Consider the following 12,994-nt stretch of genomic DNA (forward strand, 5'->3'; position numbering starts at 1 on the left):
TCAGAAAGAGAAAGATTTGTTCAATGTCATATTACAGTGGTGATCCATGAATTCAATCAACAAATGTTTATTCAATACGTACATACGTGCATGTGTACTATAGACTCTGGGTTCAAATCCTGATGCTGCCACTTACTTGCTGTGTGACCTTAGGCAAGTCAATCGCCTTCTCTATGCATTAGTTTCCTCATCTGTAAAATGGGGATCATAAAGGTACCTATGTCATAGGATTGTGGCAAGGATGAAGTGAGTTCATCTGGGTAAAGTGCCAGTGTACAGTAGGAGTTTAATATGTGTCAACATGTTATTCTCCCATGAGGGGGTCGGGGCTGCCTTCATGGACAAGGCAGGCTTACAGTAGTGTGTAAAGAATTATTTTTCAAGAGCTGGCCCAGGCCACAGCCTGCCATTCCCAGCAGAGGCCGGCCGGGGGAAAAGGGAACAGCTTGCTTGCAGGGGGATTTGGCAGTAACGGAGGCTATGGGTCTAGGCAGCTGCTAGCAGGGGTGGCCCTGGCTTCTGGCCATCCCTGGGACTCAGGTGGGCAGCTTCTTGGGCCTTGGCATGATTGGCCAACCCGGTCCTAGAGCCCTGCGCTTCTTAAGTCAGAGAAGTGTTGAATGCCCCCAGCAGGGTTTGTCCCAGGCCCAGGGTGAGGGACAAGGGCCAGGCTGTGACTCCGTCACAACACCCATCACCGGCCAGTAGGGCTGCACACAGCCGTGGAAGCCCTCCGACCCCAGCCCTCACTGGAGAGATTTGCTCCAGACCTCAGGGGTGGCCCCTGGCGGGACAGGGCAACTAGAGCAGAAGTGGGTCCTGGCACCCTCATAGTCTTGACTCCTTCCAAACATGCTTTTGGGAAAGGTCTGGCCATCGCTTACTGGCCTGATGGAAACATAGGTCCTGGAACCCTGGATGTCAAAGTTGCAAATGGCTGATTAAAAAGAATGAAATAATGCCATTTGTAGCAACATGAATGGACCTGGAGCTTATCATACTAAGTGAAGTAAGTCAGAGAAAGACAAATATCATATCATATCACTTATATGTGGACTCTAAAAATAATGATACAAATGAACTTATTTACAAAACAGAAACAGATTCACAGTCTTAGAAAATAAACTTATGATTACCAAAGGGGAAAGGTGGGGGGAAGGGATAAATTGGGAGTTTGGGATTGACATATACACACCACTATATTTAAAATAGATAACCAACAAGGACCTACTGTATAGCACAGGGAACTCTGCTCAATAGTCTGTAATAACCTAAATGGGAAAAGAATTTGAAAAGACTAGATACATGTATATGTATAACTGAATCACTTTGCTGTACACCTGAAACTAGCATAACATTGTTAATCAACTATACCCCAATATAAAATAAACTTAAAAAAAAAAAAAAACTGCAAATGGCTGTCCAGGCACATGACAGACAAAAGTCCAGAGAGGGTGGGTTAGCAACCAGAGATGCCCAGCCAGGGCACAGGGGCGTGGAACTCAGGGCTTCAGCCACCTGTCCCAGGCTCTTTTCTTCCCCTTCCTGTGTTCCCTTCACTTCCAAGCAGCCCCTTCCTGAGAGATGCCTCCCACCCCCTCCTCAGCCAAGACAAGATACTAGAGTACCCTTTCATTGTTTATTACAAACACAAGTTCGCAGGTAAATAATTGAGAGTCTAAAAAAATACATTAAAATAAATAATCACAATTTTCAAAGTTCTCAGAGCAAATAAGTTATATACAGACAGGTGAAGCAGACCAGGCCCTTCTCATCAGGAGTGTCCCCGGGTATGAGGGTACAAGGACTCTGGGGAGGGAGAGCTGGAGGGGACAGATGGGGCGCAACTGGGACTTCAGTCCTGGATAGACCCATCCAGCCTCTACAACTGGCTTAGTTGTGAACGTCCACCACCGCACATCATTCCTGGTTTGCAGCCACTAGACAGGACACCTCTTGGAACGTGGCCCCCAGGTTAGCGCACTCCCCACACCGTTCCTTTCAGCAGGGCTGTCGGGCCAGAGCCAGCATGGGGGTCCGGGCTGCAGCCTGGGGGCTGATGGCTTTCCTGGGCAGTGGGAGGGCATGGAGCTGCCTTGAGGGAGGCCCCCTCCACAGGGCGAGGAGGCCAGAGCTTGTGCCAACTCCAGCAGGTGGGTTTCCTGGCCCAGGAAACAGGCGGAGGGTCTCCCAGCCCTAGGATGCCCCTCTCCTCCCGGCTCCGCACAGGCTTTCTTCCCAGAGTTCCTCCAGCTTCCAGAGCTATCTCTTCCTCCACCTGGAGTGGGTAGGCCTGGGCTCCCTTGTTGCCTTCTGCTGTTGCCTAGCAAAGCGGATCTGGGCTGCAGAAATGTCCCTGGAATCGAGAGAGGTCAATTAAGCATCTCAGGAAATATAGATCACTTGAGAGTTCCCTGTGAGAGGCAGCGGCCATAGGGGACGGATCCCTTACTCACAGCCATGGGGTCAGCGGGTGACCACCGCGGACCCTGAAAACAAGGTCTGAACGTCAAGGACAGGCCAGACCAGGTTAGAAGCTGCTCTGCCCACAGGGAGCTTTGGCAGAACTGATGTCCAACATCAAGTGCCACCAGAGTGACTGGACGGCTAAGAGCAGCCCAGCGGATCCCCCCGACCGCCTTCCCGCTTCCACAGCTCTGTCCGCGCCGCTCCTTCCAGGCTGTTTACCTTCCGCTCAACTAGACTCCACCTCCTAAAATTCCCATTCCTCCAGGTCCAGCTCAAGGTGGTCCAACCCAGACATGTACGGGTCCTAGCTGCCCTTTGAACTTGGCTGAGACCCTGGTGGGGACTCTGGTGTCATCCAAGTGGCCTCATCCTGGCTCAAGGCATTCTAGACTGGGAGCTAGGAGGCTGGCTTTGGCTCCCAGCTATGGGAACTTGGGCAAGGGTCTCAACCTCCCTGAGCCTCTTTCTTGGTCTGTAAAATAAAATCAGGCCTCAACTTGTGTGAGGCTGAGTACAGGTTGGCAAAGCAAACTCTTTGCTGATGACGAAGTGCCAAACACTTGCAAAGTCCTATCTTGAACTTTTTCATCCTAAGACAGTTCCTAAGTATATGCTGTGTCCTACCTATCCCACCATCCTGCCATTTCTCCTATGTTTCTGCCTCCCCACAGAAATGGGAGGCCCCGAGGGGCCAGGCTGCACCCCGGCACTGGCCAGCCCCGAGGAGCCCTCAGGGGCAGAGGTGGGGATGGCAAAGGCCTCCAGAGCTCCCTCAGGCCAGGCCCTGTTTGAGTGTCTTCATGTGTGTCAACTTGTCTAACCTACAACAAGCCCATGAGGTAGATGCACTGTTGTCCCCGCCTCACAGACAGGAATCGGAAGCACAGAGAAGTTAAGTGATAAGACCAAGGTCACAAAGCTTGTTTGTGGTATGGCTGGGGTTCAAGTCAGGAAGTTCTGGCTCAGAAGCTGCCCCTTTAGCCACTGTGCTACATGGTTGCTGTGGGGTTTCTTTCTTTTTTTTTCTTTTTTTCTTTTTGGCTGCGTTGGGTCTTCATTGCTGCGCGCGGGCTTTCTCTAGTTGCGGCGAGCAGGGGCTACTCTTTGTTGTGGTGCGTGGGCTTCTCATTGCTGTGGCTTCTCTTGTTGCGGAGCACAGGCTCTAGGCCCGTGGGCTTCAGTAGTTGTGGCACGTGGGCTCAGTAGTCATGTCTCGTGGGCTCAGTAGTTGTGGCTCGTGGGCTCTAGTGCGCAGGCTCAGTAGTTGTGGTGCACGGGCTTAGTTGCTCCACGGCACGTGGGATCTTCCCAGACCAGGGTTTGAACCCGTGTCCCCTGCATTGGCAGGCGGATTCTTAACCACTGCGCCACCAGGGAAGCCCGGCTGTGCGGTTTCTGTTCTCAAGTCAGTTTGGTTGGACAAACGTTCATGGGCACCTCCTGGGTGCCAAGCCTTGAGCTGAGCCATGCTGAGGCCGCCAGGGAGGCAATCCAGTCTGGGACACAGAGAGGGAGCAGGCCGGGTAGTTGGCCCCTCTGGACCCCAGCATGTGGGAGATGCTTGATTCAGACACAGGCTGAATGAACACCTGTGGACCTTCCACAGTCACAAGCCCTCGAACCCTCTATAAAAGTCCACTTCCAGGTCTGGTGGTAACAAAGAGCATAGTGGTTAAGAGCGCAGGCTCTGGAGTTAGCCAGATGACCGCTTGCTGTGTGACCTTGGGCAAACACCTTCACCTCTCTGAGCTTCTATTGGGAAATGTGCAAGGCATACAGAAGACGCTCAGTCAGTGCAGGTGCCCCTCACCTCAGCTGCTGGAGGAGCTCTCCTGCTGTGGCCCATGTCTTGCCAGCCTGGAACACGTCTGCAGAGGACCCGCTGCCTGGGACTGCCACAGCTTCAGTCCTAAACGAACAGCATTAGGGCCCAAGTGAGGGGCTGTCCAGGGCCCCGAGGCCGCCTGGCTGCAGGCCTGGCTCAGCCGCCACCCCCCGACCCGCCCTCAGGAGCAGATCCATTTCTACCCTGTGCAGCTGGCATCCTTCCTTTCCCAGGTGGTGTGGCGACTGAGGAAAACTGAGCTACCGGGAACGGGTTCTTAGCCTCAGAAAGAGGCAGCTGGGTGGCCGGCCTTCCCAGAATCCAGCCACCTGCAGCTGAGCCGGGCCCTTTGCAAGGGAAACTGAGGCAGGGGTGGAGTCACAGCTGGAGTCTCGGGGGAGGAGTTTCTCGTAAACTGTCATGGGAACAGGAGGCTAGGGATCGTGAAGTCAGTTTCTACTTTCCCCAATGCTCCAAGTGGAGGAGGGAAGGAAGGAAGTCTCCGTCCCTTTTATAGACGGGAAAACTGAGGCCCAGAGGGTTCAGAGACTTGGCAAAGGCTCTCCCAGCAGCTCTGTGACAACCCTCCCGTCTCCGCATGTTACTTCTGAACCGAGAGAGCGCCGGAGCTCCCTGAGCCTCAGATCCGAACCCCAAACCCAGTGGACAAGGCTGAAGGCCCAGCTCTCCGTCTGACTAGCTGTGTGGCCTGACAGGACAAGTCCTGTCCCCTCTCTGGGCCTGAGCTGCCTCAGCTGTCACCTAGGGAGAATCCCCCCTGCCCAGGAGTAGGGACGTAATGCTCTCAGAAGCCCCCGGAGCTGGGCAGTGAGGGGGGTGGGACTCAGGGGCAACTGCTTCCCCGCAGGAAGGTATGCTGCCCAACAACCCAGGGCAGCCTCCGGGCCCCTAGGACCCTGCTCCTCCCGCCCCCATTTAGCCACTCTGCTCCTCTGCTGGCCTCCCAGACACCCTGCCCTCCAGGGCAGATCCAGGCCAGCAGCCACCCCTGGGCCCTGCAGGCTGGGTGCCCACTTACCAGGGCCTTCGATGGCAGAAGGTGGCACAGGCGGGGTCCCTGGCGCTGTAGCATTCACAGCGCCTTGGCAGAGAGCGGCGTTGGCGTCTTGGCGGGTTTCCCAGGCCGTAAGGAGCTGTCTGTCTGTGGGCGGGCAGCCAGCAAGGTAGTGGTGTAGGGTGGAGAGAGAGAGAGAGAGAGAGAAATTGAGAGAGAGGATTAGATAAAACAGAACCACTGGCAAGCTGAGACTGTCCACACTGCACACTGGGATGACCACCCATGCCACCAGGGTGGCAGCAAAAGGAACCAGCTCCTGACCTCAAGAAGTCCCACCTCAGGCTCCTCCTTAGGTGCCAGGTGGCCCAGGGCAAGACCCTTCCCCTCTCTGGGCCTTTGCTCCCCCTCAACTCCCCCGGTCCTGCTCAGTAGGGCTCTCAGCAAGGGGAGGAGGGCGTGGAAGCTGTCCTTCCTGCCCCTCGCCGCCCTCCCGGACAGGAACGTGAGCTGATGGAAGCAGCTGGTCCCCCTGTTCTCAGAGAAGACCCTCAGCTTGTCCTGGAGGCGGGGAGGAAATGCCATCTCACAGAAGTAAACACGCAGGCTCACAGCTAAGCTGCCCCCACCTGATCACCACTTGCCTGGAAGGGTGACAAATGTTTCTTAGAGTCTGTTTTACTGTTGTTGTTTTTTTAAAAGTTTTATTGGAGTATAGTTGCTTCACAATGTTGTGTTAGTTTCTACTATATAGCAAAGTTGTTTCTTAGAATTTTGACTTAAAAATGGTGTGTGTGTGTGTGTGTGTGTGTGTGTGTGTGTGTGTGTGTGTGAGATCAGCTGAGATCGAGTTCAGATTCAGTCTGGCCAAGGCGGGCCAGGGGCAGGGCAGGGGCCCTGTGGCCGGTTGGACCAGCACCTTGGGTGCCAGTGCTAATTTTAGACGATGTGATTGGAGCTGTAAAGACTCCAGGTAGACCCAGCACGCAGGGACTGGCGGGGTTCCCGCCCTGAGCCAGTGTTTGGATGCGGATTAGCTCCACACACGCTTACGTGCCGGGCTTCTCTTGTCTTTTGTAATTTGGGGAAGGGAAAAAAAACCACAAACACAGAGAAACTTCAACTTGAAGTATGCAGTGGCCCGGAGGCAGTGCGGGTGCAGACAGAACAGACAGCCCTGGGCCCGCACCCTGGCTCTGCCAGGTGACACAGAGCAGGTTTCTCATCTGTCATTTGGCGACAACAGCAGTACCTGCCTCATGGGGAGGACGGGGGTGGAGGGCGGCTCATGAGATGATAACGCACAAGCAGTGCTTGGCGTAGGGACTGGTGCAGTCAAGACGTGGGTGCTGTCATTGATCGTATTATTCTTGGAACATTATGCAGAGGCAGCATGGCAGAGCCACTGTGAGCTCTGGCATCCGCAGACCTAGGATGGAGCCTCCGCCTACCACTTACTCCTTCCTGTGTGATCTTGGGAGAGGCACTTAACCTCTCTGAGCCTTAGTACCCTGATCTGGAAAATGGAGCCAATACTTTCTTACCAGGCTATTGTGAGGATTCTCATGAGACAGCCCTCTATATTGCTCAGGCAGCCCCCACGTAGGAGTTGAAGCAATAGCTGCTTGCTATTGATATTAGCCCAATACCCGGGGGAGAGCTGTAGTGTGCCAGAGGTTCCCCGGCATGCCAGCACCCCCTACCCCTGCCCCCTGCAGCCCCACTTGGATCCCCAGGGAAGCTCACCCGGGAGTGTTCACCCAGATGATGTCCAGGTGGCAAAAGTAGACGCACTCCTTGTCGAGCCAGGAGCTGCAGGAGCAACGGCGAGGCCGCAGGTGGGAGCCTCGGGCACGGGGCAAGGGCGCTGGCTGCTCTGGGGCGTGGGGGGCAGCGGCCTGGCTCTTGCCTGCATGCACAGGAGGGAGAGAGAGGTGGAGAGGTGGGTCAGGGCGCCTGGCACAGCTGGGATGGGGGACCCGCCGGGCTCCTCCTCTTGCATAATTGAGGAAGTTGGCATTCTCACTGCTCAGGAGCTCCGGGACAGCCCGGGGAAGCCCCAGCGGCTCTGGGTGGGAAAGGCTAGTGGCTGCCCTGGGACTGCATCACCTCTAATTGCACAGCCCCATGCAGCCACCGTGCTGCGGGGCTCCGGCCCCTGTATGCCCTCAGCTGGCTTGGAGGGCACAGCAGCCCCAGGGGGAGGCACACAAACAAACCCAGAGGCTGCTGCAGCAGCCGAGGCCAGGGGGCTCACCTTCGTGCAGGGCCACGAGCAGGGCTAGAACGATGGAGCACCAGGCAGTGGGCATGGCGACCATGGTGGTGGCGGAGCGGGCAGGCTGGACCGGAGCAAGGAGTGCGCCTGTTGCCAGCGTCCTGCTGCCAAGCTGAGCCGATAGCTCATTGCCCCGGTGCCCTGGCTGCCACTTATAACCCCAGGCGCGGCCCCGCCCCTGCCCGTCCGCCCTGCCCCGCTGCACCGGTGGGCTGGGAGCCAGGGGCACCGCCTCCTCCCAGGGCGCCTGGCCCGCCCCAGCCCCCGCGGTGTGGGGAGCGCGACGGGGGAGGAAAGAGGGGGGAGGGAAGGCCCCTGCTCCTCCCTCTGAGCCTGGAGCACCTCCCGGAGTCCTGAGGCTCCCCTGCTGCCCCCAGGGACCCCTCCCAGTCCCACTGGACCTCCTCAGATAATCCCCCAAGTGTCCTGAGCCCCCTCCCTCACTCTCCGAGGCTGCTCCACAGGTCTTGCCCGGAGCTGAGAGTTTGGAGGGAGAGGTCCCATGAGCAAAACCTCCCTTTCCTTGGAGGAGACCCTGCTTTCCTGCCCGCCTACTGCCAACCAGGTGGTGGGTGTCCCTTCGGTGGTGTGAGAGGTAAAAGATCTGCTCAAGGCTGTGTGGCCTTGGGCGAGTCAGAGCCCTCTCTGGGCCTGTTTTCCCCAGTGAGGGACACAGCTCACCCCTGACCTCCGACCAGCGTGGAGTTGCTTCCTCCCCCCTCCCCCAGGAAGCGCCCTTCTTCCCTTGTTCCCCAGCCCCCAGCCCCACCCCCTGGGGCCTGGGAACAGGAATTCTGGTCCCCTCCAGAACCTATTCAGTTGAGCAGCCACTGCCAAGGACATCTCTCCTGGGCCTCAGTTACCTTGTTTGCAAAACAAAGCCAAAATGGTGGGTGCTTAACCTGTTTGGCTCATAGACTCCCTTGATACTAAGAAGGGGCCTTCAGAGCCCTTTCCAGAGAGAGATGGCTGGTGGGCACACACACCAAGTGCCCCTTAGAAGGCCTCCCATCTCGGACATGACAGGATGTCTTGGCTCACCTCTGTGTCTTTCTGCAAAAAAGGCAAAGTGGTGGAGGGGCTCCCTGGGGCCAGTGTTCTGCTCCTGCCCCTCCGCTGGCTCAGAATCCACCCTTCTCAGGGACCTTGTCTTCAGGCACAAGAGGAAAGGCCCTCTCATTTCTCGGAACTCCCAGAACCCGTGCTCTTATGCCTGACTCATGACATTGGGCTTATCTTCTCAATGATCTCGAGGTCCAGAACTCCAGAGACGGCTGGGCCTGGAGCCTGCCTGCCACACAGTAAGAACCTCTGAGTGAATGCTCTCTGAGGGAGGGGGGAATGAATGAATAAAGACCTGGATTTGAACTGTGGAAATTCAGGAACCCAGGCTGCCCAAGTTTTAGTTCCTGTGTTCAGCTGGTCTTTTACCATTAGACATTTAGGAAGGGAGAAATAGATGACCATGAAAAAACAGGCAGTTTTGTTTCTTCCCAGGGTGTGTGTGTGTGTGTACACATGTATGTATGCGATCCTGGTAGAGCAGGGCAGAATGGAACAAAGAAGGGAGATACTTCCTTCCCCTAGGCTGGCTCAGGCTGCAGTGGAAGCAGAAACAAACATTTCTGAGCACCTACTGTGTGCTCAGGGCACTACAAACCCCTCTCCTTCACAGCCCTGGGACACAGCTGTTCTCATCTGGGTACCAGCTCCACTGCTGCCCGGGAGAAAATGGAGACTCTGACAGGAGCCCAGCCTGGCCAAGGTCACACAGCTGGTGGACGCAGAGCCCGGATCGGGACTTGGGTCTTGGTCTCTCCAGTAAACCACAGTGACTCCCCTCCCAGTGCTCATGCCCTACCCTGCCTGGTGCCTCTCTAAGAATTTAGAAGAGTATTTCTGGAATGAGGTGAGCAATGCTCTCAGTCATTTCTATGAGTCTCCAAGGGAATATAAATACGGAATTAAGGGAGGTTAGGCTTGGGGTCGGGGGGGGGGGGGGGGAAAGAGGATTCGAACTACTGAACCGTGAAGAGAAGACAGAGGAAAAGCAGGTCAGCGGGGAGAAGGAGGGGATCAGGGAGGGGAAGAAAATAAACAGGGAGGCTGATAAAGACAGGTAGGGAGAGAGAGAGGACAAGGAAGCAGAGTGTAGCGAGAAAGAAAGATCTTGGATTTGAGAAATTAAAAGAGAAAAGACCATCGGAGTGAGAGCGAAGGTTCTAACGTGTCTAATCTTTACACAAATGCAAAGTGGCTGCTCAGGACAATAGGCAACCAGAGGCTCTGAGTCTGGGAAACATAATAGAAGAATTAAACGGACCAGGGGACAGGATCCTTCCCTGGTGTGAAAGGAGGATGACGACAGGGCAGGGGCCACCACCCGGCAACACAGGGTCAGCTCAGGAAGCTGTGCCCGACTCCAGTTTCCCTCTTTCCCTGCCCTCAGCTCGAGCCGGGAAAGCAGGGTTCCTGTGACATGGAGAGGCCGGACCTGGGAACCTGAGCGAGCCCAGGTCTTATGGAGTGAAAGAATTCCGGGAACAACGTTACCCCACTGGCAAGGGTTGGTTTCCAGGTAGAGAAAATTAAGCTGAGTTAAAAATAGCCAGACCCATCCCCCTACATCTTTTGGCCTGGGCCTCGACAGTCACCTCTATGCCTCCTGGCTGGTGTGGCTGCACGGACCCCCCAATCCCATTGCTCTGGCTCCTTCCAACTGCCCCAGCCAACTGCTCTGCAGCACTGCCTCAACCCTCCCCTGGCCCCGCTACCTGCCTGGGCTGATAAAGTCTGCAGGTGGAGGGGCAGGGGTTCACAGAAGGTCACCCTGTCAGAAGTTGGAGGGAATTGTTTTGCACACAAAATAATTTGCTCCACTTATGCTTGGCACCAGCCTAATCTAAGAAGGAGAGATTTGTGGGGAGGGCAGGCTGGCAGAAGAGGTGTATTTCTGGGTGAGACACCGTGCTAGGAACTGCCCTCTAGAAATCGTCTCTGCTCTTCACTCCCATTTGGCAGATGAGATAACTGAGGTCCAAGAGGAGGAGCAACTTGCTCAAGACAGTGATGGGCTGGATATGTTCTCTCAGCTACTAATCCAGCCCCACCCTTTCCTGCACAGCAGTGAAGCTCCCAGGGGTCCAAGCTGAGCCCAAGACCCTGGGTCCCTTTGAGAAGGACTGTCGAGAAGGATCCCACTGGGATCTCAGGAAGGCTGGGGCACTGGGACGGGTCTAGGCTACCTTCCTGTGGACCCCAAAGTTCCCTCTATCACCCCTGCACTAGTAGTAAATTTGGTCCCATCGAATAGCTGTCCAGCTGACTGGGACGGAGGATGCACAGGAGTGAGGATTAAATGTCCTTGTGGTGATGTCCAACAGGGTAGGAAAGGGCTGGAGCAGGTGCCTGGTGTTGCAGGAGCGGCCCCAGCTTTGCTATTCATGCTGTGTGGGATTGGGCAAGTCCTGTCCGTTCCCTGGCTTCCCTGGACAGCTTTCCTCCCTTCCCATTGACCGTGGGGGGCGTTCTCAGCTCTGACAGCCTACAACAGGCAGAATCAACCTGCTCTGAGTTTCCAGCTCCCCAAATGCAAGCCCTGCAGACTCTGTAACTGCATCACTATCGGTCTTGCTCCAAGCTTGGAACCCTTCGCTCTCTCACCTTCTGGAAAACCAGTCACTCTCCTGTTGCCACCTGGTCCCACCAGGTTTCAGGAAGTTCTGTCTGCAGCCCCAGCAGAAGGGACACAGAGTCTCAGCTGCAGGCACATACCGTGCAGGCAGCTTAGCAGAGCGAGCAGCGGGGCAGATGGGGCTGGCCAGGGGGAGATGTCTGGAGCCTACAGGGAATAGGGGGCTGGGGAGGGTTTGGCTTTGGAGCCAACCTGAGTTGGGGATTTGGGGACTGAGGGAAGTAAGACATTCCCATCATGACCTGTCCCCAAGCTATGTCCCCATGGCTGCGGGTCAGGACTGCCCCCACTTAAGCCTGGGGCCACTCAGCCTCAGGGCGTCTTTCCGGTGGGTGGTCTGGGCCTCCTGCCATCAGCCAGAGCTCACCCTGAGCCAGCAGGGCCTGCCACCACCCACAGCATCGTCCCCATGCTGGGTCCCTGCAAGCGTGGCCTCAGCCCTGCGGGGCCAGGTCCCCTGATCTCTGCCTCTTCCCTCAGAGGACACCCCCTTCCTAATTCTCCTCCCTCCAGCTCAGCCCATTGGAAAGATTTATAGGTCCCACATAAACTGCTTTTAAAGGAATAATTCATGTGCCCTGTCTGTTATTAATCTAAGGGTAATCAGAACAGGGTCAGCGAGGCCCATGGAACTGCTGGAATTTCAGCTAAAAACAGACACTGTTCAGTAAGGGCTCCCTTGTCAAGAGGCATGTGAGTCCCGCTGGACTTTCTGAAATAAGAAAACCAACCCAGGGGCTCAGCATCCAGGATGGAAATCTTTGCACTTGAAGTTTTGGAGTTACCTCCAAAGTGCTAAGAGCCCAATTCCCCACTGGGGTACGTGTGCATTTCGTGAGCGTTTAATATATTCCAGGCTCTGCACATAGCACAGGGAGATCAGCTCGGTGCTCTGTGACCACCTAGAGGGGTGGGATAAGGAAGGTGGGAGGGAGATGCAAGAGGGAGGAAACATGGGGATTTATGTATACGTATAGCTGATTCACTTTGTTGTACGGCAGAAACTAACACAACAATGGAAAATAATTGTACTCCAATAAAGATGTAAAAAAATATATATATTCCAGGCTCTGTGTTAGGCGATTTACATACATTTATCTCCATTAATTGTCATAACATACCTGAGGGGTGGGTACTATAATTAGTTCCTATTTTATAAATGAGGAACCTGAGGCTCATGCCTTGCCCAATGTCAGACAGCTAGGAAGTGGCAGAGCCAACACTGTGTAACTCCAAAGCCCTAACCCTCAGGCCTCTGTGCTTCCCTCGCGGACCCTATTCTGTTTACACTTAGATTAATAACAAACAGGACACATCAACTATTCCTTTAAAAATATGGCCCATGAGGAGCCCTCTGGCAGCAACTCTTCTCCAGAGGTCACCTCTTTTCTCCTAACCCGGCAGAGCGCCCTGTGCAGCCTGGGGAAGTGGGAAACCCAGGAACAGGCCTGCATCCATGGCGGGTGAGGGGTGCATCACTCCCACAGCTAAAACACAGCATGTTGCCTATGCCTGAGAGGCCAGTGGCCGAGGCCTGGTCACAGCCGCTAGGTAGGCGTGGGCAGTCCCCACCTATTTCACCGGATACGCAAAACAGAACTGGGAGGCAGGCTGGGCTCATGGCTCTCACTTGACAGATGAGGTCTTTCCAGATAAGATTCTCACTTTACAGATAAAGAAGTGACTTAAGGTCACACAATGAACAAGAGGCAG

The 12,994-nt window shown here is 55.3% G+C and overlaps 1 protein-coding gene across 1 annotated transcript; it reads right to left on the bottom strand.

Moving 5' to 3' along the window:
• Positions 1 to 1,649: 1,649 nt before the first annotated feature.
• EDN2 (endothelin 2) lies at positions 1,650 to 7,699 on the bottom strand. Its single transcript, XM_007164668.2, has 5 exons — positions 7,567 to 7,699; positions 7,056 to 7,218; positions 5,334 to 5,456; positions 4,280 to 4,378; positions 1,650 to 2,356 (listed from the first exon to the last, which is right to left on the bottom strand). Exons 1-5 carry the CDS (start codon positions 7,628 to 7,630, stop codon positions 2,263 to 2,265), a joined length of 543 nt encoding a protein of 180 aa, XP_007164730.1. The 5' UTR covers positions 7,631 to 7,699; the 3' UTR covers positions 1,650 to 2,262.
• Between the last annotated feature and the right edge of the window lie 5,295 nt (positions 7,700 to 12,994).

The sequence above is a fragment of the Balaenoptera acutorostrata genome, chromosome 1, assembly GCF_949987535.1.
Source record: "Balaenoptera acutorostrata chromosome 1, mBalAcu1.1, whole genome shotgun sequence".
NCBI classification, from domain to species: domain Eukaryota; kingdom Metazoa; phylum Chordata; class Mammalia; order Artiodactyla; family Balaenopteridae; genus Balaenoptera; species Balaenoptera acutorostrata.